The following is a 25,093-nucleotide window of genomic DNA, read 5'->3' on the forward strand; positions in this document are numbered from 1 at the left end:
TGCGGCTCGGTTGCTGGAAATCCTTCTGGGACAGAAATAGACGAGAGCCACCGACGACGCTGGCATCAGAGGAATTGTAAATAAAGAAAATGAAAAAAAAAAAAAGAACATCGCTGTCTATGGCACGGTAAATGATTCATCACTAACAGCATCATACTGCAAAACACTTGCTGAAACCTTGATCACTCTCTCTGGGTAAATCAATACTACTGGTTCTCCATGCATTCCTTTCTTTGCAATCATCTGACCATTTCTATTGTGATTACACAAACACTAAAACTGTTTTTGGAAAGATTGGAATTTCCCCGCCCACCCCTGTCCTGTGTGTGTGTGTGCGTGTGTGTGTGTGTGTGTGTGTGCGCATCCTACCCTCCCTCCTCGGTCTGCTTGTGGACGTAGGCCAAAATGTCAGCAGCACGGCCGGTCCCCTCACACACCACCACTGGGACAGGAGGGCTCTCCTGAAGGTAGTCCAGCACGGTCTGGATCACATTGGGACCCCCCTCAAAGATCAGGGCCACAACGGGAACACCCTGACCAATTCCTACAAGAAGGAAGACGAAGAGTGAGCTTAACGTTTCGGTTTATGTTACATTATTACTTTCAGCTTCAGTGTTATTCCCTTAATACAGCTCCACCCAAGTGACAGTTCAAGAGGTTTAGATGAGAATAGCCAGCTCACTGTTATCATCTGGTTTCCACCAGACAAAGACAAACTGACTTCTTAATGACTATACCTCAGAGATTTGTCCTATCAGAAGGGTATTTAATGGTTAATTACGAGTATACATAATGTCTAATATAGGAATCAATGATTCCAAATAACCACTCCAAGTTTGGGTAGTTTCCCTGTGATCTGTCTCAAGTTGTATTGCTTGCACCTCAACCCAAGACACATATTACCTCACTGGTGAAAAAACTATGCAAATTATTATTTGGATTTCTTTTGACCTACGACTTGTGATGTACGACTTTCAGAAATGTTAGACTGTGAAGTCTAACAAACATCCTAACAACATATCTGACACTAACAATCTCTTGTTGTAGTGAAGTTACAGTTGTTCTTACGTGCGTGTATTCTTTGGAGGTTGATGTGCTTCTCCAGCTCCCGCCGCAGTTGGACCTCAACGCCGTACTTGCCCACTGTCCCGTCATCCACCAGCAGGAAATGGGAATGCAGGTTGTTGAGAACGTTGAGTTTGCTGAGAGGGTTCAGCAGCGTCTGATACGGAGCGACAATCTGCAGTGTGGACGTGAGAAGGTAGTTCAAGGGAAGTGGATAGGAGAGTTTAGTTAAGAGAATAAAAAAGACTTACGTCATGTAATAAAACCAATCTAGGACAAAATCCAAGGCTCAAGATTAAATAGATTGAGAGGTTATTAAGTATTTTAGGAGATAATAACAAAGGGGATTGCAAGAGCTGTATCTTACGTCTCTGCCAATGAGATCGTTCCGGTTTTCAATGACTCCCCAGGGTGCGATGCCGATAGTGCAAATTTTCTTTGATGATCTTGAACAGTGTTCTTTGAGAGCGTCTCCCACATGCTTCGCCACACCTTTAGGAAGGATACATTAAAACAATCAATACACGTTCAAGTTTTTATTGCCACTTAACCGTTGGCATACCTCAGTTAAATTCCCCTTAATAAATATATTTGGTTGATTTTGATGCAAGTCTCTGTCAAGTAAACGTGTGCTAGATGGTGTAGATTCCATTAACCATGCATGCTTAAAGAAATAGCCAAGACACTCAGGCTTCTGTGACCAAGTCCTCAACAAGTACATTAGTCCCGGGGTTGTTTGTGAACCACAGTCCTCAGCTAATGGATCTCATGGATTCAGCAGTAATTTGTGATCCAGGAGACCATCCCGACTGGTCAGGGTGCCAGAGGCATTAAGAGTAATCACTGGTCTGGGTAATTGACCCTGTGAGTAATGATTTAAACACTATGATCAGACCACACCATCTTAACGTCGCGCTGTGGCTGCAGACACACCTCGGCCACGACACACAGCCAAATGACACGCTTAGAGCCCGGTATTACAACTTCTGCTACATCAGCGCATTACCCTCTGATGGTGTGTGTTTGTGCAGGTTTGAGTACAATACGAGTGTGTGTGTGTGAGTGTTCCTTTAAAGAATATGTAAGTGAGCAGGGGTGGAAAGTAAGAGTTGTTTAGCTGCCATGTCTATTCAACAATACCGATTCTTTATCACACTCGGGCAGTTTAACATTCACACGTGACCTAAACGTTTGTTCGTTATGTTTCAAGACTACAGACCTGTGTTGACCCCTCCGGTGAGGATCCAGGCCCCGGTGGTGACTGCGGCTTTGATGAGGCCCTTGCCCACCACCTGCTTGAGGCGCGGGTGCAGCTCAAAGTTCTGAACTCCTCCATGGACAGAGATGAGGATCTTAGGAAGCTCCATATGCCACTCCTTCAGCATCAGGCGCAGGATGCTGTCCGGCCGCGAGTCGTGGGACAAACGCACATACTGCCCACAGACGCAGGAAAAGCATGTTCACGTGAACACATTAGCCGGGGAAAGCTAGCATAACGATGTTTGGTTGAAGAACTGCTAATTGATTGATCGATTGTGTCAGCACAAACATTTTGATAATTAATAATAAAGACTGGGGATACACTTTTCCAATGATCCTTTTCCCCCCTCTTTTCTACATTTTGTTTGGTGGTTAACGAATGCATATGAACATAATATATAAACATAATCACATTACCACACAGGGTTAAATGTATGTAAAACACCTTCAAATACTGCGTAAGACTGTTTTATATCGATATCACAGTTATTTGACATGAACGGCACGCCCTCCAGCCCTCCTACCTTGGCTCTGTACGAGTGAGACCCTCCCTGGAAATTGATGACACCATAGGCATCACTGGGGCTCGCCTCTGTGTGTTTCTCCACCGACCACTCCTCCTGCTCGGGCATGGACAGGTTGGAGTTATCACCCAGCTTCACGTCCGAGTACTTCGTGGCCAAGCTGGCTGTGAAGCCAACGTGCTGCCGCACCAGCCGTCCACAGCAGCATCTTTAAAAAGGTGAACAGATACCATTTTATATTGATATAATAATGTAGCTATGTTGCAGAACACAGCAGATACAACTGAATATTAACAGTAGCACATTTAAAGTGTGTTTAATTTATGGCACATTTATAAATCACTGTGAGAAACATATTCAACAGCAGGGAAATAATATTAATGGAAAGTTTTCAAACTATCCTGTATGTATCAAGTACATATTTAAGACCATTTAACATGCGTCACACATCTGATACAATCTGCTGCTGACTGTCAACAGTCGCTGGGTTGAGAGGGGAACCTGTTTCTGTCTCCCTTTCTCTGAAATTCTTAGTAATTATGAAACAATGCGTCTTATATTTCAAACATTGGACTACAAAATAAGAGCTTTAACGACCCCTCTCACCCAGCGAACAACCTTTTTATTTTCCTAGAGGGTCATCTGATGTTGCTGCTAATAAAATGTCATCTATGGTGTTCTTATGTGTTGGATTTTATCTTACCCATTAGTTTTGTGCTTTTATGATATGGATCTGTATTATGTGTTTTATGAGTGAGTGGCTTTACCATTTTGACTTTCTCTGTCCTTGTTTAAGATATATATATATATATAAGTATTGAATATGAATGCCTAATCTAAATATCACCGTTAACTGTATATGCAACATGTGAGAATGTGCTTTTCTAGTTCAAGCGTTCTAGTTTCCACACCTCCTTTAATTACCTGAGGTGAGAATGTGAATCCTGACATAAAGCCAGGAGGTAAATTGTTTCCGTGGAATTTGCCTGCATTTCTTTGCTGGTGTAAAGTAAGTGGTTAGCATAGACTCTCTCAGGCTAATCCTGTGAGGTAACAAAGACAGAAGGGAACAAAGACCAAACAAATAATTACCGGACTAGCTGTTGGCAAATCTGGCATCCTGGAAGGCATCTGGAAGGAATTTAATTTAACATAATTAATCATTGATTTAAATAAATACAAAATGTGGAGTACATTTGACAAAGACAGTAATAACGGCCGGATCTCTCCTAGTGAGAAGCAAACTCTCGGCAGACATCGAGGACATTGTGGAAGGTTATCGGTCAGCTGGGCAGGACGCCCGGTTAGATTGGCCTTTAACCGAGAGAGGGTTGTGAAGCCTGCCAAACTCTCACTTCCATCACAGTCACATGCAGGCCTTTGGCCTAATGTTAAATGTCTGTGTTCACTAACACCTTTGAATCATCTTTGAGCAGCAGCACGTACTGTAGTTAGCGAAGAAAACCCAGCGGCAAATAATTGATGTAAAAGAAAACACAGAAGTAACCAAGTGTCATTGTGAGTGTACAAGAAGAATGTTAGGACTGTGACTTCTGGAAAGTGTAACTTAAAAACAGAAATGGCTTACACACACAAAGAGGGGGTTAAAACAAACATCACTGCTGGAAACTTCTTTGCCTCTTTCCTTATAGCTGGATGCATTTTATACCAGCTGCTGTACCTTTAATTGAACTATTTCGTGGGTGCTTCTCATGCACACATGGTACATTGTGAATGAGTGGGCTGCATGAGAAGTCAATAAGAAGCCTTCGCCATACTAGTTTAACACTGCTTTGTAAGATTCCAGTAAGTCTGCAGGAAAATCCTGCTTCACATGATATCTCTCTCACACACACACACACACACACACACACACACACACACACACACACACACACACACACACACACACACACACACACACACACACACACACACACACACACACACACACACACACCTTTTCTTACAATTTAAAATGAATAATAATTCAAATTTAACAGTAAACATGACATGGGAATCGGACTTTATAGAATCCAAACGATTAAATCCAAACTCCCTGAAACAGCTGACAGATAAGAAGATATGACACACAGGTTCATCCCTGGTCTCCCCTCACTTAACGCTGTAATTACAGTGACAAACATATACGTCAAAATTATGTGGAAACAGACTCATTTACTCTTTGGAGAGTAGTGGTTAGGGTTTGGGCCTACTTTAACACACACACACACACACACACACACACACACACACACACACACACACACACACACACACACACACACACACACACACACACACACACACACACACACACACACACACACACACACACACACAAACAAACACCATACAATTACATACGGGCACACTACAGTACCTCTGAGCACATACCTGTGGGGGTCCTTTGACACTGGAAGTATGTAGACACATTCCCGCTTGGTGAAAGTGCTTTCTATCCAGGGTTTCTGGGACTGCGAACAAAAGAGAAACAGTTTCATATTGAGAGCAGTGGACTGATGTTCTGTTGTGTTCACAGCTTTATTTTGTTTGCATTTACAGAATTCATTCCGATAAGAAAACGGTCGCCTGCTCATCTGCGTAGCTAGCGAGTGCTCCTACAAAGAGTGCCGACATGATATCCAACAGAGTTTCACAAAGACAAACATGAGGATAAATCAAAAGTGATAAGCTGTCTGTTTTCTCTGAAAATAACAGAACATCCTTCTAAAAGAGGGCTCGTAACCCCTTAATCCAGGATTTAGTCTAGGAAAATCAAACGGATTAGAAGTTTTAATAATCAAAATATAAAATATATAAAATTAGGATAACTATAGTCATCAGCTACAGGTGCCTGCCGATTTTCTAAACCACAATCAAAGAGCATTCTGCATCACTATTCCTTTAAAACAAGGATTTATGTCCCAGGAATTTTCAATTAAATGCCTCATGCCTTATTGTTCCCACCAGTACGGCTCAGAGCGATTAGCACCATTAATCCCTCCGAGCACAAAAGAGGGAAACCTGCAAACACCGTCACCTGCTTCCCACCAAAGCGTTTCAACTACTCCTGAAACTCAAAACAATAGTATTGCAACAACCAGGGATGGAAAGGCTGTGAACCAGGCGGCTACCAGCAAGTCAACAATTCCACAGAGTTAAAAATGTCTAAATTTCAATCATTTCATCTCTCCCAAAAGTCTCTTATTTCTCTGGTGTCAAGACTCCCGTCCGTAGTGACCCTGGTTCTATGCTGCCGACAACAAATGGTGGTTTTTAAACGGAAACATCTTAACCGACAGGTCATCCCACCGCTTTGACCAGTGTCACCGAGCCTGTACCTGGATCTCATCCTCTTCATCTCTGTGTTTAAGGGCTTTGTACAGAAACATGCCAAGGCTCCTTCATGCATCTCCCGGACAAACCACAGTCGCCACAGCTTCTTCCCCCTGAGCACTGGATCATCGGCAACAAATCGCTGCACTTCCCTCGACCTCCGTCTCTCAAAAGAAGATTTCCATACGGAGTCTCAAAGTCTACAGCGACGCCGTTGCCACACAGATCGACCCGAGTTAAACGCTGAGCGATCCGTGAAAAAGGTGGCAGCCTCCAAACGCCATCCACGGTTAATCTGTAAGAAGCCACTCGGGGGGGGGGGTGAATGTGTCTGAGACCAACTAGATATTATACTTTGGTGTGGGGAGAAAGAGACGAGGGAGGCGGGGGTGTGGGAGAGGATTAGTGGAGAGGCCTCAATGATATATACCTAGTTGTCTACTGAGGACACACCACCAACTGTGACTAACGCAGTACACACAAAACCTCTCCCAACAACATGGGCGTCACACTTCTTTTGAAACTCATTTCCAAAAAAAAAAAGTTTACCCCGTGAACTAAAGAGACATGGAACGTGGGTTTATACGGAACAGTGTTTTTCTTATTCAGACTGAGTCTTCCCTCTGGAAGAAGGCTGCGTCGGGTGTGTCCACACATAGAAATTTTGAGAGATTACTCACTCTTCTTCCCACAACAATGCTGGAGAACATGCATGAGTTGGGAAATGAGTTTCAACAAAGTTTGCCTTCATAATAATGTAAATACTACGTTAAGACAACAGCATCTTGACGAACACCATAGGAAAATGCATGCAGTGATTTGGTATCAAAAACCTTTTGACATTTGGACGATTTCTGCAAGAATTGAATTTCCAGCAGTTTGATGGCGAGCACAGAAAGATCAGAAACTCATTTTTGTTTATATAGACTGCCGCTCAAAAGTTTGGGGTCTCCTGTTATACTGATGTTTTTCTTCTTTCGCTGACTATGAACTTGACTATTTACATTTAAAATAGCTTTGGCCCCAAAAGAAGAAACCTGTGTTTAGTCATGAGGCTGTGATTATCCAACAGGTCATTTTATACGGTGATGTAAAGTGTTTTTAAAAAAGGTCTCACGATGTGAAATGAACAATATGGGGACAAACGTCATCATACATGAATACAATTAGTCTCATTGGCTCAACAAGAGTCTCAGCTTTCCAGTCATACGCAATTAATGCAAATAATGCAATTCCAGGACTGTTTAGCGACCAGTGTGCGGAAACCATTTTAGAATGCTGTAACAAAACCAGACGACAGAAACAGTCTGTGTCGGCCAATATGGATCACCGACAACTGGTATCGGCTTAAAAAAACTAACGTGATCGGGGAATCTCCTAAAGTTATATCTGCTCCCTTTGGTTTAGTTTTTTGTTCTGATCCATGACTCCGTGATATGATCCGAACCGTGAGTTTCATATTCGTTACAACCCTAAAACTTCAATGTGTTTATACGTGTTCATACATTTTACTCGGTAGCCTGCCTAACATTGTGAACTTTGTTATTATCATCACATGCGGCCTCGTATGTGGTCGTTGACTCTTCAGTGGCCCCTTGTTCATTGACTTAGTGACCAAATCAAGGTCTGTCCTGCGCTGTGGAAGAGTGCTTTCAAAGAAAAACTCCGGTGTCGTCGTCTGGATCTAACAAAGTGTTAATGAGGCAGATGAAGCAGGACTGTGCTCTGCCAACCTGTAACCATGGAACCTGAGAATGTCCTGCAAGAAAAGAAGTGAATACTTCAGAGCTCCTGCCAAAAACACCCGTACACACACACACACACACACACACACACACACACACACACACACACACACACACACACACACACACACACACACACACACACACACACACACACACACACACACACACACACACACACACACACACACACACACACACACACACACCACTTCCTCGCTCCCTCCCTCTTCCTCTCCGAGCTCCAGTTTTTATGATTACTTTGTTACTGTAGGAAATGTAACCCAGGACCTTTCCATCTCGCTGGGTTCAACAATGTAGAACGCTCAACGTTATGTCTCTCTGTGTGTGTGTGTGTGGTCATATTCATCTGCACAAACATGTGTTCGTTGAAGTGAATGTATCGGAGACGCACACATCTGATCACAAACTGATGCTCTATCTTCCTGCTGTCACCTCCCAACACACACACACGGTCTCTCTCTCCCACACGCAGTCTCACGCAGTCTCTCACACACACACTCACACAGTCTCACAGTCTCACACACGCTCTCACTCTCACACACACACACACACACACACACACACACACAAACACACACAAACACACAAACGAAACCTTCCTCCTCCTCCCCAACAATGTGACGGGGCTGGCTGGTCGACCCATCATTCCTCTGGCCCTGCCTGACGTAATACGGGCTGAGATAACATCTGGCTTGGCCATTCTACTCCCCATTAGAAAGAGTGGAGGATACGGGGTCAGCACTTAAACGTGAGCAGTAGCCAAAGAGGAGATTGGTTCTCAGAGAACCAACAGAAGCTGTTTTTCCTATTTATTTTGAGAAAGTGTAGTTTGCTGCGTTGAGGCTTCAAGGAGTTAAAATAGAGGACTAACACACTAACTAGTAAGAAGATCATTTAAAGCACAATAAGAGTAGGCTATGGGTTTGTGTTTTGCCTCACCTTTCTGATGCATATTTGATTTTATATTTATATATATATATATATATATATATATATATATATATATATATATATATATATATATATATATATATATATATATATACACACACATATACACACACACACATGGTATATGGCTATATTTATAAGCATGGACACAGAACTAGGGCACTCTCTACGCTACAGTGAACTCCTGTCATGAGTTTTTCAAAGCCATAACCTTAATTCCTCACCGCTGCTTCTCTTTGCATTGAGTCACATCACAGGGGAGCTGCAGTGGTGCCGCACAACCCCCAGAGGTACTAAACATCTGGATATAGACTCAGACATATATTTTGGATTAGTAGATTATTCAATTAGGTGATTTTGATAATCAATTAATAATTTAAGCAATTATTAAAGCAAAAAATCTGCGGTTCCAATTTTTTTTTTTTATGTGAACCTTTGCTGGTTTCTCAGTTTTACATGACGGTGAATTTAATATCCGACGGTTTGTTGGACAAAATAGAATTAATATAAAATTGAAGATGTTATCTTGGGTTTTAGTAAATTGAGATGGAAATGTTTTATTATTTTCTGGGAAAGACCAAACAATTAAATCGAGAAAGTAACTGGCAGATAGTTTGTTTGGTGTCTACAGAAAAGCAAAGTATACCAACACATATGCTGGTGTCAGTCTTTTAGGGAGGACCAAGTTAAATCACCAGTAATGTGAGATCAACGACAAGTCGTTCTTGTGCCGGAGCAGGTCTAGAGTCAAGTTTACCCAAACAAACTGCAAGTCAGGACTCTATCACGTCTCTGAATACCGACCAGTCACATTGATAACATGGCAGTTGTTCAAACATTTGAACATTTCCTTTCAAAGCCGGTTCCACAGTGTTTGTCAATGGCCCGGGCTGTGTTTCAAAGGAACCTTTATTTGACAAAATGGCTGTGCTATGACTTCATGCAACAAAAAGAAAGGATGAATACTCCGAATGTTGCACACTAACCCTCTAAAGGACACAATGTGAAAGGTCTGCTTCAGGTGAATACAACCTTCAGATAAGAAGCAAATTGGTATCAAAGTGTAGCGGCTGCAATAAAGACAGGAAAGCCAGCTAATACAGTCATGAGACCAAAATGTGACCAGCTCTCCCCATTGTGCCCCGTAGGCACAGCTCTGAAAGACTACGCAGCATGAGCCGATACCATGCTGGCACGCCACCCCGAGTCTTGTAGCGCCAAGCAGCTGTATGACGTAGTAATGTAAAGCGCGTGATGGCTATTCCTCTCAACATCTGGAGCTCATGGTTATGTGAGCCTATGAAAACCCAGGTTATAGCAGCAGGAACAGTGCCAAGTTACTGCTTCTAGACCTCTTTACTTAAATAACAGAGAGAGAGAGTGAACAAAAGAAAATACCAAACCTCTCAGTGCACATTAAACACTAATAACTGCAACATATTAAACTGGTATTCCCTCCAGTGTTCTTCGGGTAGCACAAAGCACATGCAAGTCAGCTGCACGCCTGCCCAGGAGCTCCAGCTCTGCAGGGTGAGTGGAAGCAGTGTGTGTGGGTTGGGGGGGGGGGGGGGGGGGGATCAGCTGGGTAACATCTACAGGGGAGCACTCCATTCATAAAATCAACAAACTGATACTGCGACTCCAGAGCCGCTGGAAAAACTTTATCAGTCCTCTTCAAATGGGCTTGTGTTGGATTAGAGCGTGAGATAACAGAGCTCAGAGAGGCATAACTGAGTCACTCCACAGGCTGAAACACGCAAGCAGCTTCACACAAACAAACACGGTCAGTACACACACACACACACACACACACACACTAGTACTGCTAGAATCTATTCTGGAGCACCATGAAGTGATGCAAGACCCTTTTCTACCAACTCACAGAGCGCTAAAGCCCGAGCCGATGACCAGCCACTGTTACGCAAGAGACTGTGACTTGCAGTAACGAAGCTCTATTACGGATTGATGATGAAGTTCAAAACGAGCCGGCTGCTCTGATGAAGCAGACCTGCATTGATGCATCAGCATTAGTTCATTAGACTGCTCAGAGCAGCAGCACAGAAGTCTCAATCATGTAAGCTGGGGCATGTGACCGGGCCAGCACTGTGGGAAATAACTCAGTTCTGCACTGAGGCAAAAAAAAAAAAGCAATGGCTGCTCTGGCGTCTCAGCTAATAAAAAAGGACATCGGCTATAAATCAATATCGCATTACGAAGTTAAGAGATCATCTGTAATGATCTGTAATACACTGTTGGGCTAAATGATACAATCTGACTGTTCAACCTGAGTGAAATCCGTCACATCCCCGTTATACATTTGTAAACGCGGTGAGTTTGTCTTTAGATAGCTGCATAAAAGTGTCAATAATGTCAATAATGAAAATAATGTTAGAGACCATTGTGGGCAATGTTGTAAACGAGTGAGCCGGACTGATAGATTGATCGATCGATTTGATGAAGAACTGTTATTTGTCAGGTCTTCCCCATCTGGTAATTGATTTTCTAGATAATGTACTTTACTACAACATACATAAATATCATGATCTAAAATGACATGTACAGGATACAAGGTTTTGTCCACGGCCGCTCGCTCCCGATCTAAACTTCATATCCAAGCACCGGGTATATTGTGATAGTTGATTTTGTCCATATTGCCTCGTTTTCACACTGTGTAATAACAATAATACTGACTTTGGCTTACATGTCACCTCCTCTCTCTTCAGTCAGCCTGAGCTCTTCCAGAGAAGACTAGACAGGAACTCATTAGTGAAAACATGAAGGCCGTGCTCGTCCCGGAGAGGAAGAGGAACAGTTATACCAAACAAACACAAACGTTGAGACAATGTCTGAAGCCTAATAAACAGTCCACCCTCACCAGACAGCACGCAGTCACGAGTGGGCGTACGGAGCACTTGGCAGCCACACTCAAGGCGGCATTGACTTGTTACTGGCAGTGACAGCGTGTCTTGTCCGACATCCGAGACTATCCGGTAGAAATGTGTCTGAAACTAGTGCCAGCTGCTCTGACGTGCACTCTTATTGTTTGCTTGTTGTTGTTTGTCCGGTGAGGAGAGTCTCTGTCTCCGTCGTTTCGTGGCATAGAAACGACGCTACCGGGAGCTACCGGGGAGCTAGTTAGCTTCCGTTAAGTACCTTAGCATTCAGCGCTAGCGAGCTAGCTATTTAGCCTGCTAACGTCAACGTTACGCCCGTGTGTGTGGGGTTTTTTTTGGGGGGGGGGGGGTTTGCAGCTAAGACAGCGTTGTTTACCTCACTGAGAGAGTCACCGTGTTTTAACAATACAGACAGGCGAACACGACACAAATGCCACCGGGATCTCTGCTGTCTGACAGACAGGAGGCAGCATGCATAGAGAGGGGGGTTGGGGGGGGGGGGGGACCGGACCTGCCACTCAAAACCACCGATCAGTCACGACGGCACATAAAACCCAGAGGAAGGTAGTCCACTGACTAAAGATCGGATCACGTACCATTCTCTTCACCGTTGAGACTCAGGAAGCGCTGCGTGGTGGCTCTTATCCATCTATCGGCGGTGCTCTCTGTTAGCCTTGGAAGGAAAGCCCGGTGGACGTTGGAGAGATCCGCTTCGGCTGCAGCTCCAGCGGAAGGTTGCTTTTTCATAATTGTGCGACTCCAGACTGACGCGGCGTGACGAGCCGGCTGAGTCAGCCCGCACGCTGTCACGTGGCCGAGGCGGAGCCAGCGGGCCACATGTGCGCTTTGTTTTAGTTCCTAATAGTGACGAACGGCCAGAAAAGAGATGCATTGTTTCAACGTCCCTCGTCCTGTGTCACTTGTTGAGCCTGTCTGACTGATAACAGGGTGAATGGCTCGACAATAACAAAGCACGGTTCCCCTTTATGATAAGGTGCCCTTACTTAAATACTTATATTACTAATGGATTTAAATTGAATGGCTTTTAAAAAAAAATCATACAGAAGTTATTTAGAAGAACAACGTTGTGGATGGTTTTAATTCTCCTTTTTTACAACTATTTAATTCATTAGCAAGACCACCTCCTATGTACCCTTAATAATAATAATAACTTTATTTATATAGCACCTTTAAAATTCCCAAAGTGTTTTGACAGACAAAGCAGCAAAAACAAGTCAATAATAACAACAGAAAGCTCTGAGAATAAACTAATAAATAAATAAAATAAAATAATGAAAGTTAAAAGAAAAATTACCCTCCTATGAAAGATTTGAAGACATCTCGACCAAAATCCATGTAATATAGAACAACTTTTACATTTGCAGACTTAAGTATTATAAATATCCTGTATTAATGATTTATTGACATATATAACTGTAGACTTTAGAACCTGGTAGAAAGAGAGAGGGCCATTAACATGTATTAATATTTACCTACATTTATAACATGTTATTCAAGCAGATAACAACAAGACGGGCACATTTTGTTTGAACCTAGTTAACTAAACGTGTTATGACTGGCTTCTAACTGATATAAAAAGCCTTCATAAATTAACCATTAATATTATATCAGTCACGAATGAGTCATGGCACAAAGGAGATATTTAGTGTTTGGCATAAAGACCGTTCCTACAGGACATGTCATGGCGGTCAGTTGAGTCTTTTTTCCCTCATGCTTATAAAAGGACAAACAACTGATTGATTAAAAAAAATACAATTATAACTGCATGATTTAGAGTGTATCTAATTGAAATATGATTTAGTGTCACAAGACTCATGAACACAAGCACAATGTGTGCAATATAAACACACTAATGAGGCCTGAAGACGTCAAAAGAATACAGAAGCCTGGTTGGAGGGATCGTGCTCCTCCTCCAGACAATAAAGGTCTTTTACCATTTTACATTCAACATATTTATAAAAAACTGTTTTCAATGAGCTCCTTAGCACTAAGTCTGTGAGACACAAATAGTGATCTGACGGTCTTCATGGTACCAACTGTTTTATCCTCTTCACACCGTCGACATCCTTTGTTGCAGAATGAATTCAAAGAGCCTATTGATTGCTGCTTGGCCCCGTCTGGCCCCCGGCTACCTCACAGAACATAGAAGGCCCCACAAGTCGCTTAATAAGCCGTCTTTCCTCACAGCTCGTACACTCAATAACAGCTGCGTGGAACAGAGCAATAAGTCACTGCTCGACTTGATTTTGTGTCCCCAAGTATCCGTGTGGAAGTTTCAACAAGGAACACAATACACCTACAACAACAACATTAAATATAAGTTCACTTTATTATAAGGCGATGAAAGAAATCACATCATACAAACAGGTTACACAGAAACCCCAAAACAGTTATCAAAAATGTATCATATTGTGGCTACAAGTAATTTAAACCCCCCCCCCCCCCCCTGATGAAACTGATATCAAGCTGAATATTATAAAGTGCTTCCTCATTTTGTCGTATGCAATCATCACAAAAAGGCAAAGTCATTACAGTCTTCTGAAACGTGAGCCTAACAAACCTCTCAGGCACTAAACAAGCCAACATAATATTTATTAACCTTCTAGCCATTTGCAGCAGACAAATAAACATGTAGAGTTTCACGAATCTGTTGATCAATAACATGTGTCCCCTCGCTCTGCAAATGTAATATTAAAATGTTTTTAAAAAAGCATCCAGCGGTCGGGCGCATTCTCAACCCTCCAAGTCAGCAAATTTGTCCTTCCACGGAGCGGTCGGTTTTTCCCTCTAAAGAAAAAGAGAAAAGAAAGAATTCATGTTTTTGGGGGTTTACCAAATACAATTGACGGACGAAGAGATTTTAGGAAGTTTAATTTTGCAATGCGCACTGCATGTACAACACCAGACGGGCTGCACGTTGTACATATAGCAAGCCACAGAGAGAACACAACCTGGTCCCAATAACTGCAAGCAACATGCAGACAGGTAGGTAACTGTGTGAAGGATGGAGGGATGCAACTATTAATTAACTCCAGCTGGGTGGAAAAGATTGATGAGTGGAGAAAGAGAATGATAAAACAAACAAAATTAAATGAGGAAGTTAACGGTATTCCAGGGCCATGGCTTTAACACAAGGTGTGTTGCTGAGAAGCTCTTCAGACATTTTTCGATTATTTTCAATCAACTAGAGACACCTAGTGGTGAGTCAATGCAAAACGATGTGCTGTCCAAAGGTAGGTCCTCCAGGTTCTTTGTATTTTAAAAAGGCATTTGATCGGTTGTGTCTGTAAATATCGCATTGACCCTGGAAATCAGGGGTTAAAATGTCCAAAGAAAAAGATACAAGGGGGACTAAAAGAAGCCCCGAAGAAAAGCTATCGCAGTAAGCAACACTATAACATGGCGTGAGAGATGTAGGGGTGAGGTCTGGGTTAGAGGGAAGCAAACCTGGCAGCAAAGGTTCCCTTGACGAGTCCAAGACCTGGAGAAGATGAAGCCAGGTCAGAATTATCTCTTTCCTGCTCTTTTTTTCTGTCTCTCACATAAAAAGACGAGCTTATTCATAAGACACATCCATGCAATCTCGGACCTCGAGGGGAGAAATGTTCACAACTTCAAAGGATTTTGCAGGATTTCTGTTAAAATACAAACGTACTATATTAAGCCAACTTCATAACTTCCAAGCAGCCATTGATTCAGTTCATGCTAGTTGCAAATGAAAATACTTTAATAATTAAGTGTGTTACTTAAATTACATTTTTCTTTGCTTTAAATTTGTTATGATACACTGCTTACTATTTGAATCTCTCTCTTTTTCTTTTTTAATATTTAAAAACATCATAAACATGTAACAGGTTCTGCTGCTACATTTTATATAATGCCACTGCAGGACACGTTTCTTTATTCTTATATTCTCAATTATCACAACATGTCCTTAACTCATTGTGGGAGACGTCACCAAATGGTAATGCGTGGGTGTGACACAGCACACGACACAGCACGCACCGATTACATTCGGTTCTTCAAAGACAGCACAACATCTTGGAATAGAGTCGGTCAATACACTACCAGTGGGTGACTCACAGGAATGTCTGAAGTGCAAGCCTGAATTAGGGTGAGTGTAATGACAGTGCAGTGATTCTGTAGTGTTTACTCAGTACCTCCAGCTGCAGAGAGCTGAGCTGACGTCAAATTAAGGTTAGATTCAAAAAGGGGGCAAATAGTAATAAAAAGAAAACATGCCTCACATTAAAAACTGCAGCTTCTAGAACATATTTTCTTTTGGGATTCATGCTGTGGACCATGCAGTCAATGAAAAACAGCAGCGTCTACATTTAAACTTCTACCGGTCACAACAGAACGAGTTCACATACTTCTCAACATCAGGTCAAGAAATGGTAAAGAAACAAGGAAAACTGTCAGGAATCATTTCCCTTGAGGCTGCCATTCAATAAACGGCCTAATCTCAGTTCCACAGCATGACACACTGGCAACGATGAAAGCTGTGAAGCTAAATTTTTACTGTTTTGTTTAAAACATAAGCAGAAAGAGAAAAAGATATCGTGCTCTGCAGAAAGTCTGCAATAATGAAGCCGCAAACCCTTAGAGCAGACCAGGAAATGTCTGAACAGCCATTTATTAATCTGTGCACAGGCAGCACGGCACTAAAGCTTCTTGTTTGTATAAGTAAACATTAACAACATCCTCCTAGTGACTAGCAGTGAGCATATGACTTGTCAATAAGCCTCGACTGCGTACTTCCGTCTTTGGAACAGTGACGTCTGTGTTGACTTTAGTATCGTGAACTGGTGGTGAAGAAACATACGTCACAGATAAACATCGAGTGAAGTTCTTCACAAATACACTAAAAACCTGTATGAACGCAGGAAGTCCCACAGGAAGTGCCCAAATGGTACAGAACAACTTTAAACTCTCTCTCTCTCTCACCGGTCGTCTCACCTCATAGGTGGTTCCCGCCCAGAACTGCCTCATCTCTCCCCTGCACCCAGCCACCACGGCGGAGGTGATCAGGGTGAAAGGCACCAGGTAGAGTAGAGCAGGCTGGCCCATCCCCGACAGCAGCATCACAGCAAACGTCACGATCATTCCCAGCAGATAGGCTACAAGGAGAGAGACGGACAAACAAGCACAGTGATGGTGACGTACTGTACACTTCTTCTTACAGGATCAAGATATATTAATACAATGATAGTTGAACGGTGATGTACCTATGCAGCAGCAGACAAAGTAGATCTTCCTGCTGCTGTTGATCCAAACATCAAATCTGCTGCAGTAGGCCACCAGGAGACCTGTTGGACCAATGAGGACGCAGAGGTTGAGTCATCACACTATAAATGTTGCCTTTATTTCTTGCTTCTCCGCGCTGCTATTTGTATTTCTGCTTTTTGTTATTAACACGTGAGACCTGGGCCACACTGCCTGTGTGAACTCTACACATCAGTATTCACCTGCTGTGTTTAAACACCATCTGTGATACTTTGAACTCACCTGGAACAATGATATCTCCGTAGCCCAGGATGGAGAACTGCATCCCACACAGGTTCTGAGCCCAAGCTGAGAACCGTGGGACACGCATGACCACTGGCAGCTGAGCAGAAAACACATTCGATATGTTTATAAACAAAAAGTGTGAGAGCAGAATTATTGTGTTGTATGCAACCAAATACAGTGAGCTCTACATTGTGTTACACTGACTCAATCTGACGATATACTTAATATCAATTTCTCAAAGCAGCAATTTGGTGTGTATTGCTCGAGACCATAAGCTATGCTGCAGGAAAAGTCCTGCTTCAGTTACCCAACAATCTAACTCTAACTGAGCAGCAGAAACACTTACAGTAGTCATAAAACAATGCTTTCAAATGGAATATACATGGAAATACAGAAATGTTTCTATAAAACAAAGGAATGGGACACCCTGACGGCCAAATACAACACGAAAACATTGCTCAGACACTGATTCAGCTTGAGCAGAACTGCCGTGTTGAAAATACAAATCAAGTGACTTGACCAGACAATCATGTGCGAGTCTGACGTGCGTTTCTTTCCTTTGCTTCACGTTTCCCTTTTGTAAAGAGGTACGGTAAAAGCATTATGTATATCTCGCATGAACATTGTTTTCATAACAGCCAAGAATGTCATAAACATTATAGATTAGATCACATTAGGTGTGGGTGGGATGAATGGGTCTGTGGCTTTAAACTGTGACTGTAGTTGAAAAGACTAAACCCAAATTATCCCCGATCAGGGCCGCTATCTCTCTCTGCTAGAGACTGACCTCTGGTGGCGTGGTCTGTGTACTGCAATCGTCACAGCAATTCAGCATTATAAAAAGCGCAGCATCTGTATTTATGACGGTATTTAAAATCATACCGTCTGGATTTTTTACATACTCTGGTATGTACCGTAGTACAAGCCTAATACACACGGACAGTATGGGCACCAAGACAAAATTGTGGGTACACACAATCGGTCCAGTACAATATTATATATTATGTTTTATACTTTTAGTTGAAAGAATGCTTGCTTTGTTTGTTTTTTCGCCTGTTAGTCAAATTCAAGTTTTGATGTGTCTGGGCAGTCCATGTGTGTTCATAGAATAATAGACAAAACAAAAGAAAGAACGTTCCGCATCATATCTTTAATCACATAGTGATTATAAAAGGGGAGTTCTGCTCATGAGAATCTATCTTGAGACCAAACATCTACGACCGCCTCAGGATGTAGCATTAGGAAAAGGAGGGGGATGTTAACAAGTCAGGCCTTACTTTCTCAGAGGGAGCCTGGGGTTCAGCGGGGATCTCCACCATGTTACCTTGCGTCTACGACAGAGCCCACCCAACCCCAACGCACAGTTAGTCAATCAGTCCATCGGGCCTCATCGGGCATCAACAACAAGCAGTGCAGATCAGCCAGCATGTTAATAAAGCTGACGCCAGTACGAAGGTGAAGGGGAACTCCACCAAACTTAGGTTGTAGATTGTTCTCCAGGACTTAGGTGAACTCTTGCACACTGCTCTTCCTGAACACAAATTCACTCCTTCAATGTAATTCACTCATGGAACCATGTTTCTTCAGTCTCCCAATAATGTGAAACATTTTGGGACTCAAAAACAATCCTAGGTCAGCATGAAAGTGCCTGAGTTGGTTTAAAGAAAATGGGGATTTCCTATAAATCATAATATAAATCATAATTCCAGATATTTAAACTAATGTACAACAATAGGCTGTATGTTAATAGTTTTTCAACCATTTCAAATCTCATGGAAAAACCAATGAAAAGACTGAATGTGGAATCTGATCATTTTGAAAATGCCTGATCGATTTGGTGAAGTTCCCCTGTGAAGGAAGAAGCAACGCAGGAGGACTCACCTTCTCTCCTGATGCGTCCGGGCCCAGGGCTACCTGCACCATGATGCTGACTCCATTCTGTGACAGAGAAGAGAGGCCAAGCATTCTTATTGCGTTACTCCATGCCATCAAACACCTGAGCTGCAAAAACATCTGCTATTCAATGACGTTAGGTGTCAGTGTGCAGTTAAGTGTGTGTGTGTGTGGTATCACTTCTTCACTTAAACTTAAGCTTTTGTGCACATGTGAAATACGTTAACTGGACGTAAACTACAAAGAGGTGAACATATAAGAGGCAGTTAAGTCTGTGAAAAACTACTGCTCCAACCCTGAGAAAATTCAACTAAATAAATACATATACTTATATATACATACTCATACCTTGGTGAAGAAAGGAGTAATGAAAACGAAGAAGACGTCATACACAAGCAGGAGGCTCAGCAGAATCACACAGATCTATGTCATTATGGAGAAAAAAACAATCTAAAATGAATTCCAGAAGTGAGAAAAACATTTATTTGAACATTTCAACACTGCTTTATCAGCATTGACAACAATATCTGGTACAACGGGACAGTGTGTGACATGCTAATGACAGAAGACAATAAATATTGACAATATACTTCTGGCTGTGAAGAGGTACCTTGAAGTTGGACAGAGAAATGGTCTTCATGAAGTTGAGGCAGAAAGCAATGCCAAGGAGGTCCTGCAAGATCCAGATCCAGCTACAAAAGGACAAAGAAAAGCTCTTTTACCTTGTGTTTGAACTTGAACTTTAACCTGCTAAAGAAAATTCTGCTAAAATCATGACACAAAGCCGAGAGCAACGTGAATGAAAGTCATATGTTTGATATTTTACCGAGAGACTTTGACTTCAAATGTTTTTTTGGGTTGTCACTCAGACTAAGCTGTTTGCATAAGACCAAAACAGCAACACAGACATTGTGACAGGTAGGCTGACAATATCTACTATCAATAAAAAGTCCTACAGTCAGCCTGCTGGTGAGTTTAACAATAAGCTATAAAGATACTTTAAAAACCTAACACTGACTTGGGTGATGCAATGTTAAAAGCACTGCTGCTGCTGCAATGTGAGTGTTTACCAGATGATTTTAACCAGTACGCATTTCCTGCTTCACCACCAAAACAGTCCTCTGTGACGGTGGCTCAGCCGTGCCCGAGTGTGTTATGATTGTGTGTTTTCCCCTCACAGTACCTGTCTTCATTCCTGTAGACGCCCCAGACCACAGCAATGCTAATACACACAGCAGCCAGTATGAGAGACCTCACGGAGAAGTTGTAACTTCGGATGGAGAAGCTAGAAAAAGACACGGACACATAAATAAAGACGTTCAGCAGTTTGTCTGCCAGGGTGATTCAGAGACAGACATGCCAACACAGTGTGACCATCATGTCCGTCTGATTTAGATGCGTTACTGAAATGATGGGGAAACCAGGAAAAGCAGTCAAATATTCACACATATTCACTTATCATCAGGTGGTATTGATACATCTGGCTGAAATGGTTGTTTTTACGTTATTCATTTTTGTGAAGTTATAAGACTGTCTGCTGGTCTACATCACACAATCATCTATTTCATAGTTTCCCCAACAGCAGTGGAATGTGTGTCTGTTTAGATTATTTGAAGAACAATGCTCATACCTCCCAGTGCCACAACCAATCTTTTCCATCACTGCATCTAGACAGCTGAACAGTGCAGAGGCGGACGCAAGGCAGAAGATAGCAATAATGACGTAAACTGGGGGAAAAAGAAACACAAATCACATTAACAAAACTTCAGATATAAATCACTCCTCCTCCTTCCAGTACTTGAAGCGAGCCGGTAAGTACCCACGAGTACTCTGTTATCTATAATAATGGTCCATGATGTACAATTACATAGTTTTAAGTCAAAACCCTTCAAATGTTCTTGGGGGAGGATTACCAAACCCAATACCGCCTTGTATCTTTTAGTTAGTTATTAATATGAATGTGTCTCTTAATCCTGCTGCGTAGTATGTACGAGCATCTTGACTTCTAAAACCTGAATCATTAGCTCACATGCCTCAGCTCGGCATGCACACCTGCCTGCCTGACTGGTTGGTGTTGATTCGACGCTATCGTACGAAATAACACAGGAAAGCACTTTAAGGATTAACACTTTGGGTAAATATACAAAAATACTACCGTAACGCTATAATGTTTGAGTTGGGATATTATTGGAGTATTACAGGCCTAGTACAGAAGCTGCATTGCCCAGGTACCAGCACTGATTATGACATATAATAAATAAATATGAAAAAGTAGCAAGACATTGCTGATACAGTGGCCGATACACAAGCCAACATGTGAAGAAAGGGAGTGCTGACACTTATTTTTTTCCACTTCAAGCATTGACTCCTTCGGAGTACATAAGAGCTGTATATATTACCGAGGACGTTGTAGAAGAAGTACATGAGGACCAGCATCCCACACATCAGGGCGACAAAGATGACCACTTTGAGAGGAGAGTACAGGAAAAGCTCTCCGCTGTCTGCTTTGCTCTCTCCTCCTCCTCCTCCCCCTGCAACATCACCCTTCAACCGATCTCTGCCAACAACAGAAAAACGTTTGATTTTTAAAAAATGTATTTCAGACATATTGTTTATAAAACTGGTGGTTCTAAGGGAAAAAAAAGACAAGGCAGCATCCAACACTCATACTCAGGGAGTGGACCGTACAGTTGTATTAAATGTGATATAATAGCACTGCAATAAATATGATATGATCTTTGGGAAAGTATGTGTTGCTTGTTGACAATGGCATCTACTGTATGTTGACATTTCAGTAAATAATACATTCACATTGACACTTAATTACATCGTCACTGCATGCTAACCAGCGTGTCCCACACAGATTTTACTTGGCAAGCCGCCCAGCTATATTAATGCCCATCCCAAGAAAATTAAGCGACCCATTTTAGCATTTTACCAACCCCCCTCCATAAACCGCCACTAATGGAATCTAATTTGGTGGGAAACACTGCTAACAATGCAGCAACTATATTTTCTGCTAATATGTGCTCTAGTGTGATTTAATTAAAATGTATAGATAGTGCACTGTACGTGAAGCTGCAGTGTCCCACCTCTCACACGCCCCGCTCCAGAAGCCGCCCAAGGCGACTGTGACAATGGCAATCAGCAGCATGACTGCAATGCTCACATCAATCTTTGGGTGAGGTGGAGCATAAAGCTTCACCTGCATCCCTTCACCAAACTTCTGAGGACATACATAAAGATCAAACATTTAATCAGAAACTTTTCCAGTTTAACGTTCTTCATCACATTGACCTTTATAAGAGGGGTGGTACCAAGACTGGAAAGTGAGGACTGACCGGCTGTGCTTCAAGGAAGTCCCTGTACCTCATGAGAGCCAGAGGAATATGGACCTTTGTGTACTCTGAGTCGTTGGCTGATGGAGTGATCTGAGAAGCAGAGAAGTAAAAGAGACATTTTCATAAATGCAGTTGTTTAGAATTACTTGTCTAGCTCTAGGTGAGTCATTTTATGCATGTTATATGGTCAAACAACAAGTATGAACAAGATGACACAGTAAACCAATCATGTCATGAAACAAGAACATTTGGTTTCCATTTTAAATGGAAATCCCCACATCCACACCAGTGATATCGTGTGTCGCTTCCTTATTTCTGAGTCACTTCTGAATGTGCATCTTACATGTTATATTCGTACATCTGGACATTAGTATCATGATCACGTACAGATCAACAACAAAACAAAAAGAGCATGGTCCTCCATGAGAGTTATTTGATCATTAATACACCTGAAATATTACCAAAATATCAAATCACATTCCAATGTGATTATTCTACATGACAAAATACAGTTTGACGTGAATGTCCTACCAAAAATGTGTTGGTGGCAATGAGCAATGTTGTAGCTCCAAGGCTCTGAGCAACCAGAGCTTTCTGGCTGAACTCACAGTCCCCCCTCATCACCACCAACGCTTTGCCCTTTACCACATCCGGACTGATCCCGGAGTTGTTACACAGCACCGTGCCGGTCAGATTCACCAGTGGATACTGCAACTGAGAAAGTGAAGACAACACGTAATGTAGCGTTTAGGATGGGTGGAAAGTTTCCTAAAATTTTCCCCATCAAAACACTGGGAAACATAGAAGAAGTCACACAATTGTGGGTGTTAATCAACAGCCACCAGATTATAAATACAGGCTGTATAAGTGACGTTTTGAGATTTTACATTTTTAAATTCTTCTTAAGTTTGTCCATTAGCCACTTATATATATAGCCGCTTAATATGTCAATAAAAGTCAGTTATTTTCCTTTTTCTAATACTAAAGATTAACAGTAGAATGGTGCTTGAAGAGGTTTGAAGAACTTACAGCAGCATCGAGGGTTTGTGGCAACGGAGTCCAGGAATGATTGTAGACGATACAGTACTCCTTGTGTGTACTTCCATTTGAAACGTGCAAGATTGCCTCTTGGCAGTTTATCTGTCGGGCAACAAATGTTATTCTTTTGAGTTCCACACATATTAAAATATATTGAAGAAAGTACCTTACCCCAAACCAGTCATTTCAATGGCATTTGACATTTGACTGTATAGTTAGAGCAGTGACACATACATACTGTACAATAACTGCTCTGTGATCACACAGGGCCTCAGTGATCAATAAGTCTGTCCCTATATGTCATGATTTCTCGCTCCTGAAATAAATATGTAAAATACTTCCTTGTTGATGACGTAGTAGGGGACGTTGTCAAAATCACTCTCGGCTCGAATTAAACTATATAACTTAACGCCAAGTAAGCTCAATTAGATTTTAACTTCCAACACATGGGGTGTATGATTCAATTTGAGTTAAGGGAGCTGTTGCCGAGCTGAACCCCACTAGCGGTCGGGCTAACTGAACAACGGTCGGGCTAACGCTAGCTCACCGACAGCAGCCGTTTGTCTCTCGGTTACCCGAACAACACGGTACGTCTGATACACATATAAGCACAGTGTGTTGACGACATACTCAGAATAACATTTAGACAGTTAACAGCAGTCGTAGCTGGCGTGTTTTTCGACGGTTAGTCCAGCTATAAGGCCCGTCAGTTGGTGACGCATACCCAGTTCACTTTCTGTTATAATAATCATCCGTTAACTTACCTGCGATACAGAGAAAATGACCGACAAAATGATGAATCTGACTGCTCTTTCCATTTCGGTAACATTCGTTTTTTTACGGAGTCTGGCGGGATCCACATTAATTGACTAATAATATGACACGGAAACACTCTCTATTCGCTAAGTTACTAGTACGTTCATTGCGATTGTTTAATCGCCAACAGCAGCTGCCAGGCACTTCCTGTATCGGCTCGTGAGTGACACATGACCACGTGAGACGCTGACCCATTGGTTTCACCTCGCAGCGTCTCAACAACAGAGGCACACTGTGATAATAATGAAGTAGAAATAATGAATTACCAAATGTCATACAGTGAAAATGTAAAAGTAGGCCTAACGTTACATTAATCAGTTTTAGCATAATGTACAGCCTAAATTCTCAATAAGGAAGAAAAGTAGCCTATGGTGTTACTGAGATTATACAGATTGCTCAATTATATATGCAAGAGTCTATCTGGTCCTTTTCAGGTTTTAAATTAAATCCTTCTTTTACACAGATTAATTAATTAATTTATTCTTTCTGTACGTGTGTGTGTGTGTGTGTGTGTGTGTGTGTGTGTGTGTGTGTGTGTGTGTGTGTGTGTGTGTGTGTGTGTGTGTGCGTGCGTGCGTGCGTGCGTGCGTGCGTGCGTGCGTGCGTGCGTGCGTGTGTGTGTGTGTTCAACCTCAGGATGTATTATTAATAGTCAAGACTGGATGAGATGG

General features: G+C 42.1%; 2 protein-coding genes across 7 annotated transcripts in view; both read right to left on the minus strand.

The window, feature by feature from the left end:
* Nucleotides 1–12,520, minus strand: part of trpm7 (transient receptor potential cation channel, subfamily M, member 7) — a gene marked incomplete at its 5' end in the record, with an annotated part of 34,744 nt that extends 22,224 nt beyond the window's left edge. The window contains 8 exons of one of the 2 annotated variants that reach the window (XM_079186349.1): nt 370–544; nt 1,069–1,240; nt 1,433–1,557; nt 2,285–2,498; nt 2,850–3,057; nt 3,942–3,980; nt 5,247–5,326; nt 12,399–12,520. In XM_079186349.1, coding sequence (XP_079042475.1) covers nt 370–544; nt 1,069–1,240; nt 1,433–1,557; nt 2,285–2,498; nt 2,850–3,057; nt 3,942–3,980; nt 5,247–5,326; nt 12,399–12,401 — 1,016 coding nt within the window. Of the gene's footprint in view, nt 1–369; nt 545–1,068; nt 1,241–1,432; nt 1,558–2,284; nt 2,499–2,849; nt 3,058–3,941; nt 3,981–5,246; nt 5,354–12,398 lie in introns of those variants that run through there. The other variant, XM_079186348.1, reaches the window with a different exon arrangement.
* A 1,620-nt stretch (nt 12,521–14,140) lies between these two features.
* sppl2a (signal peptide peptidase like 2A) lies at nt 14,141–24,574 on the minus strand. Of its 5 annotated transcripts, none has more exons than XM_079163122.1 (17): nt 24,371–24,574; nt 23,598–23,708; nt 23,100–23,282; nt 22,569–22,658; nt 22,320–22,450; nt 21,627–21,784; nt 20,858–20,954; nt 20,411–20,512; nt 19,838–19,919; nt 19,576–19,650; nt 19,216–19,272; nt 18,612–18,665; nt 17,332–17,431; nt 17,052–17,132; nt 16,771–16,943; nt 15,271–15,304; nt 14,141–14,610 (listed from the first exon to the last, which is right to left on the minus strand). In XM_079163122.1, exons 1-17 carry the CDS (start codon nt 24,422–24,424, stop codon nt 14,570–14,572), a joined length of 1,623 nt encoding a protein of 540 aa, XP_079019248.1. In that variant the 5' UTR covers nt 24,425–24,574; the 3' UTR covers nt 14,141–14,569. The 5 variants fall into 5 exon arrangements, with proteins under 5 accessions (XP_079019248.1, XP_079019249.1, XP_079019247.1 ...); XM_079163123.1 differs by having other exon boundaries at nt 16,783–16,943; nt 22,320–22,453; XM_079163121.1 differs by having other exon boundaries at nt 22,320–22,453.
* Between the last annotated feature and the right edge of the window lie 519 nt (nt 24,575–25,093).

This window comes from Pholis gunnellus (genome assembly GCF_910591455.1).
Source record: "Pholis gunnellus genome assembly, chromosome: 1".
NCBI lineage: Eukaryota > Metazoa > Chordata > Actinopteri > Perciformes > Pholidae > Pholis > Pholis gunnellus.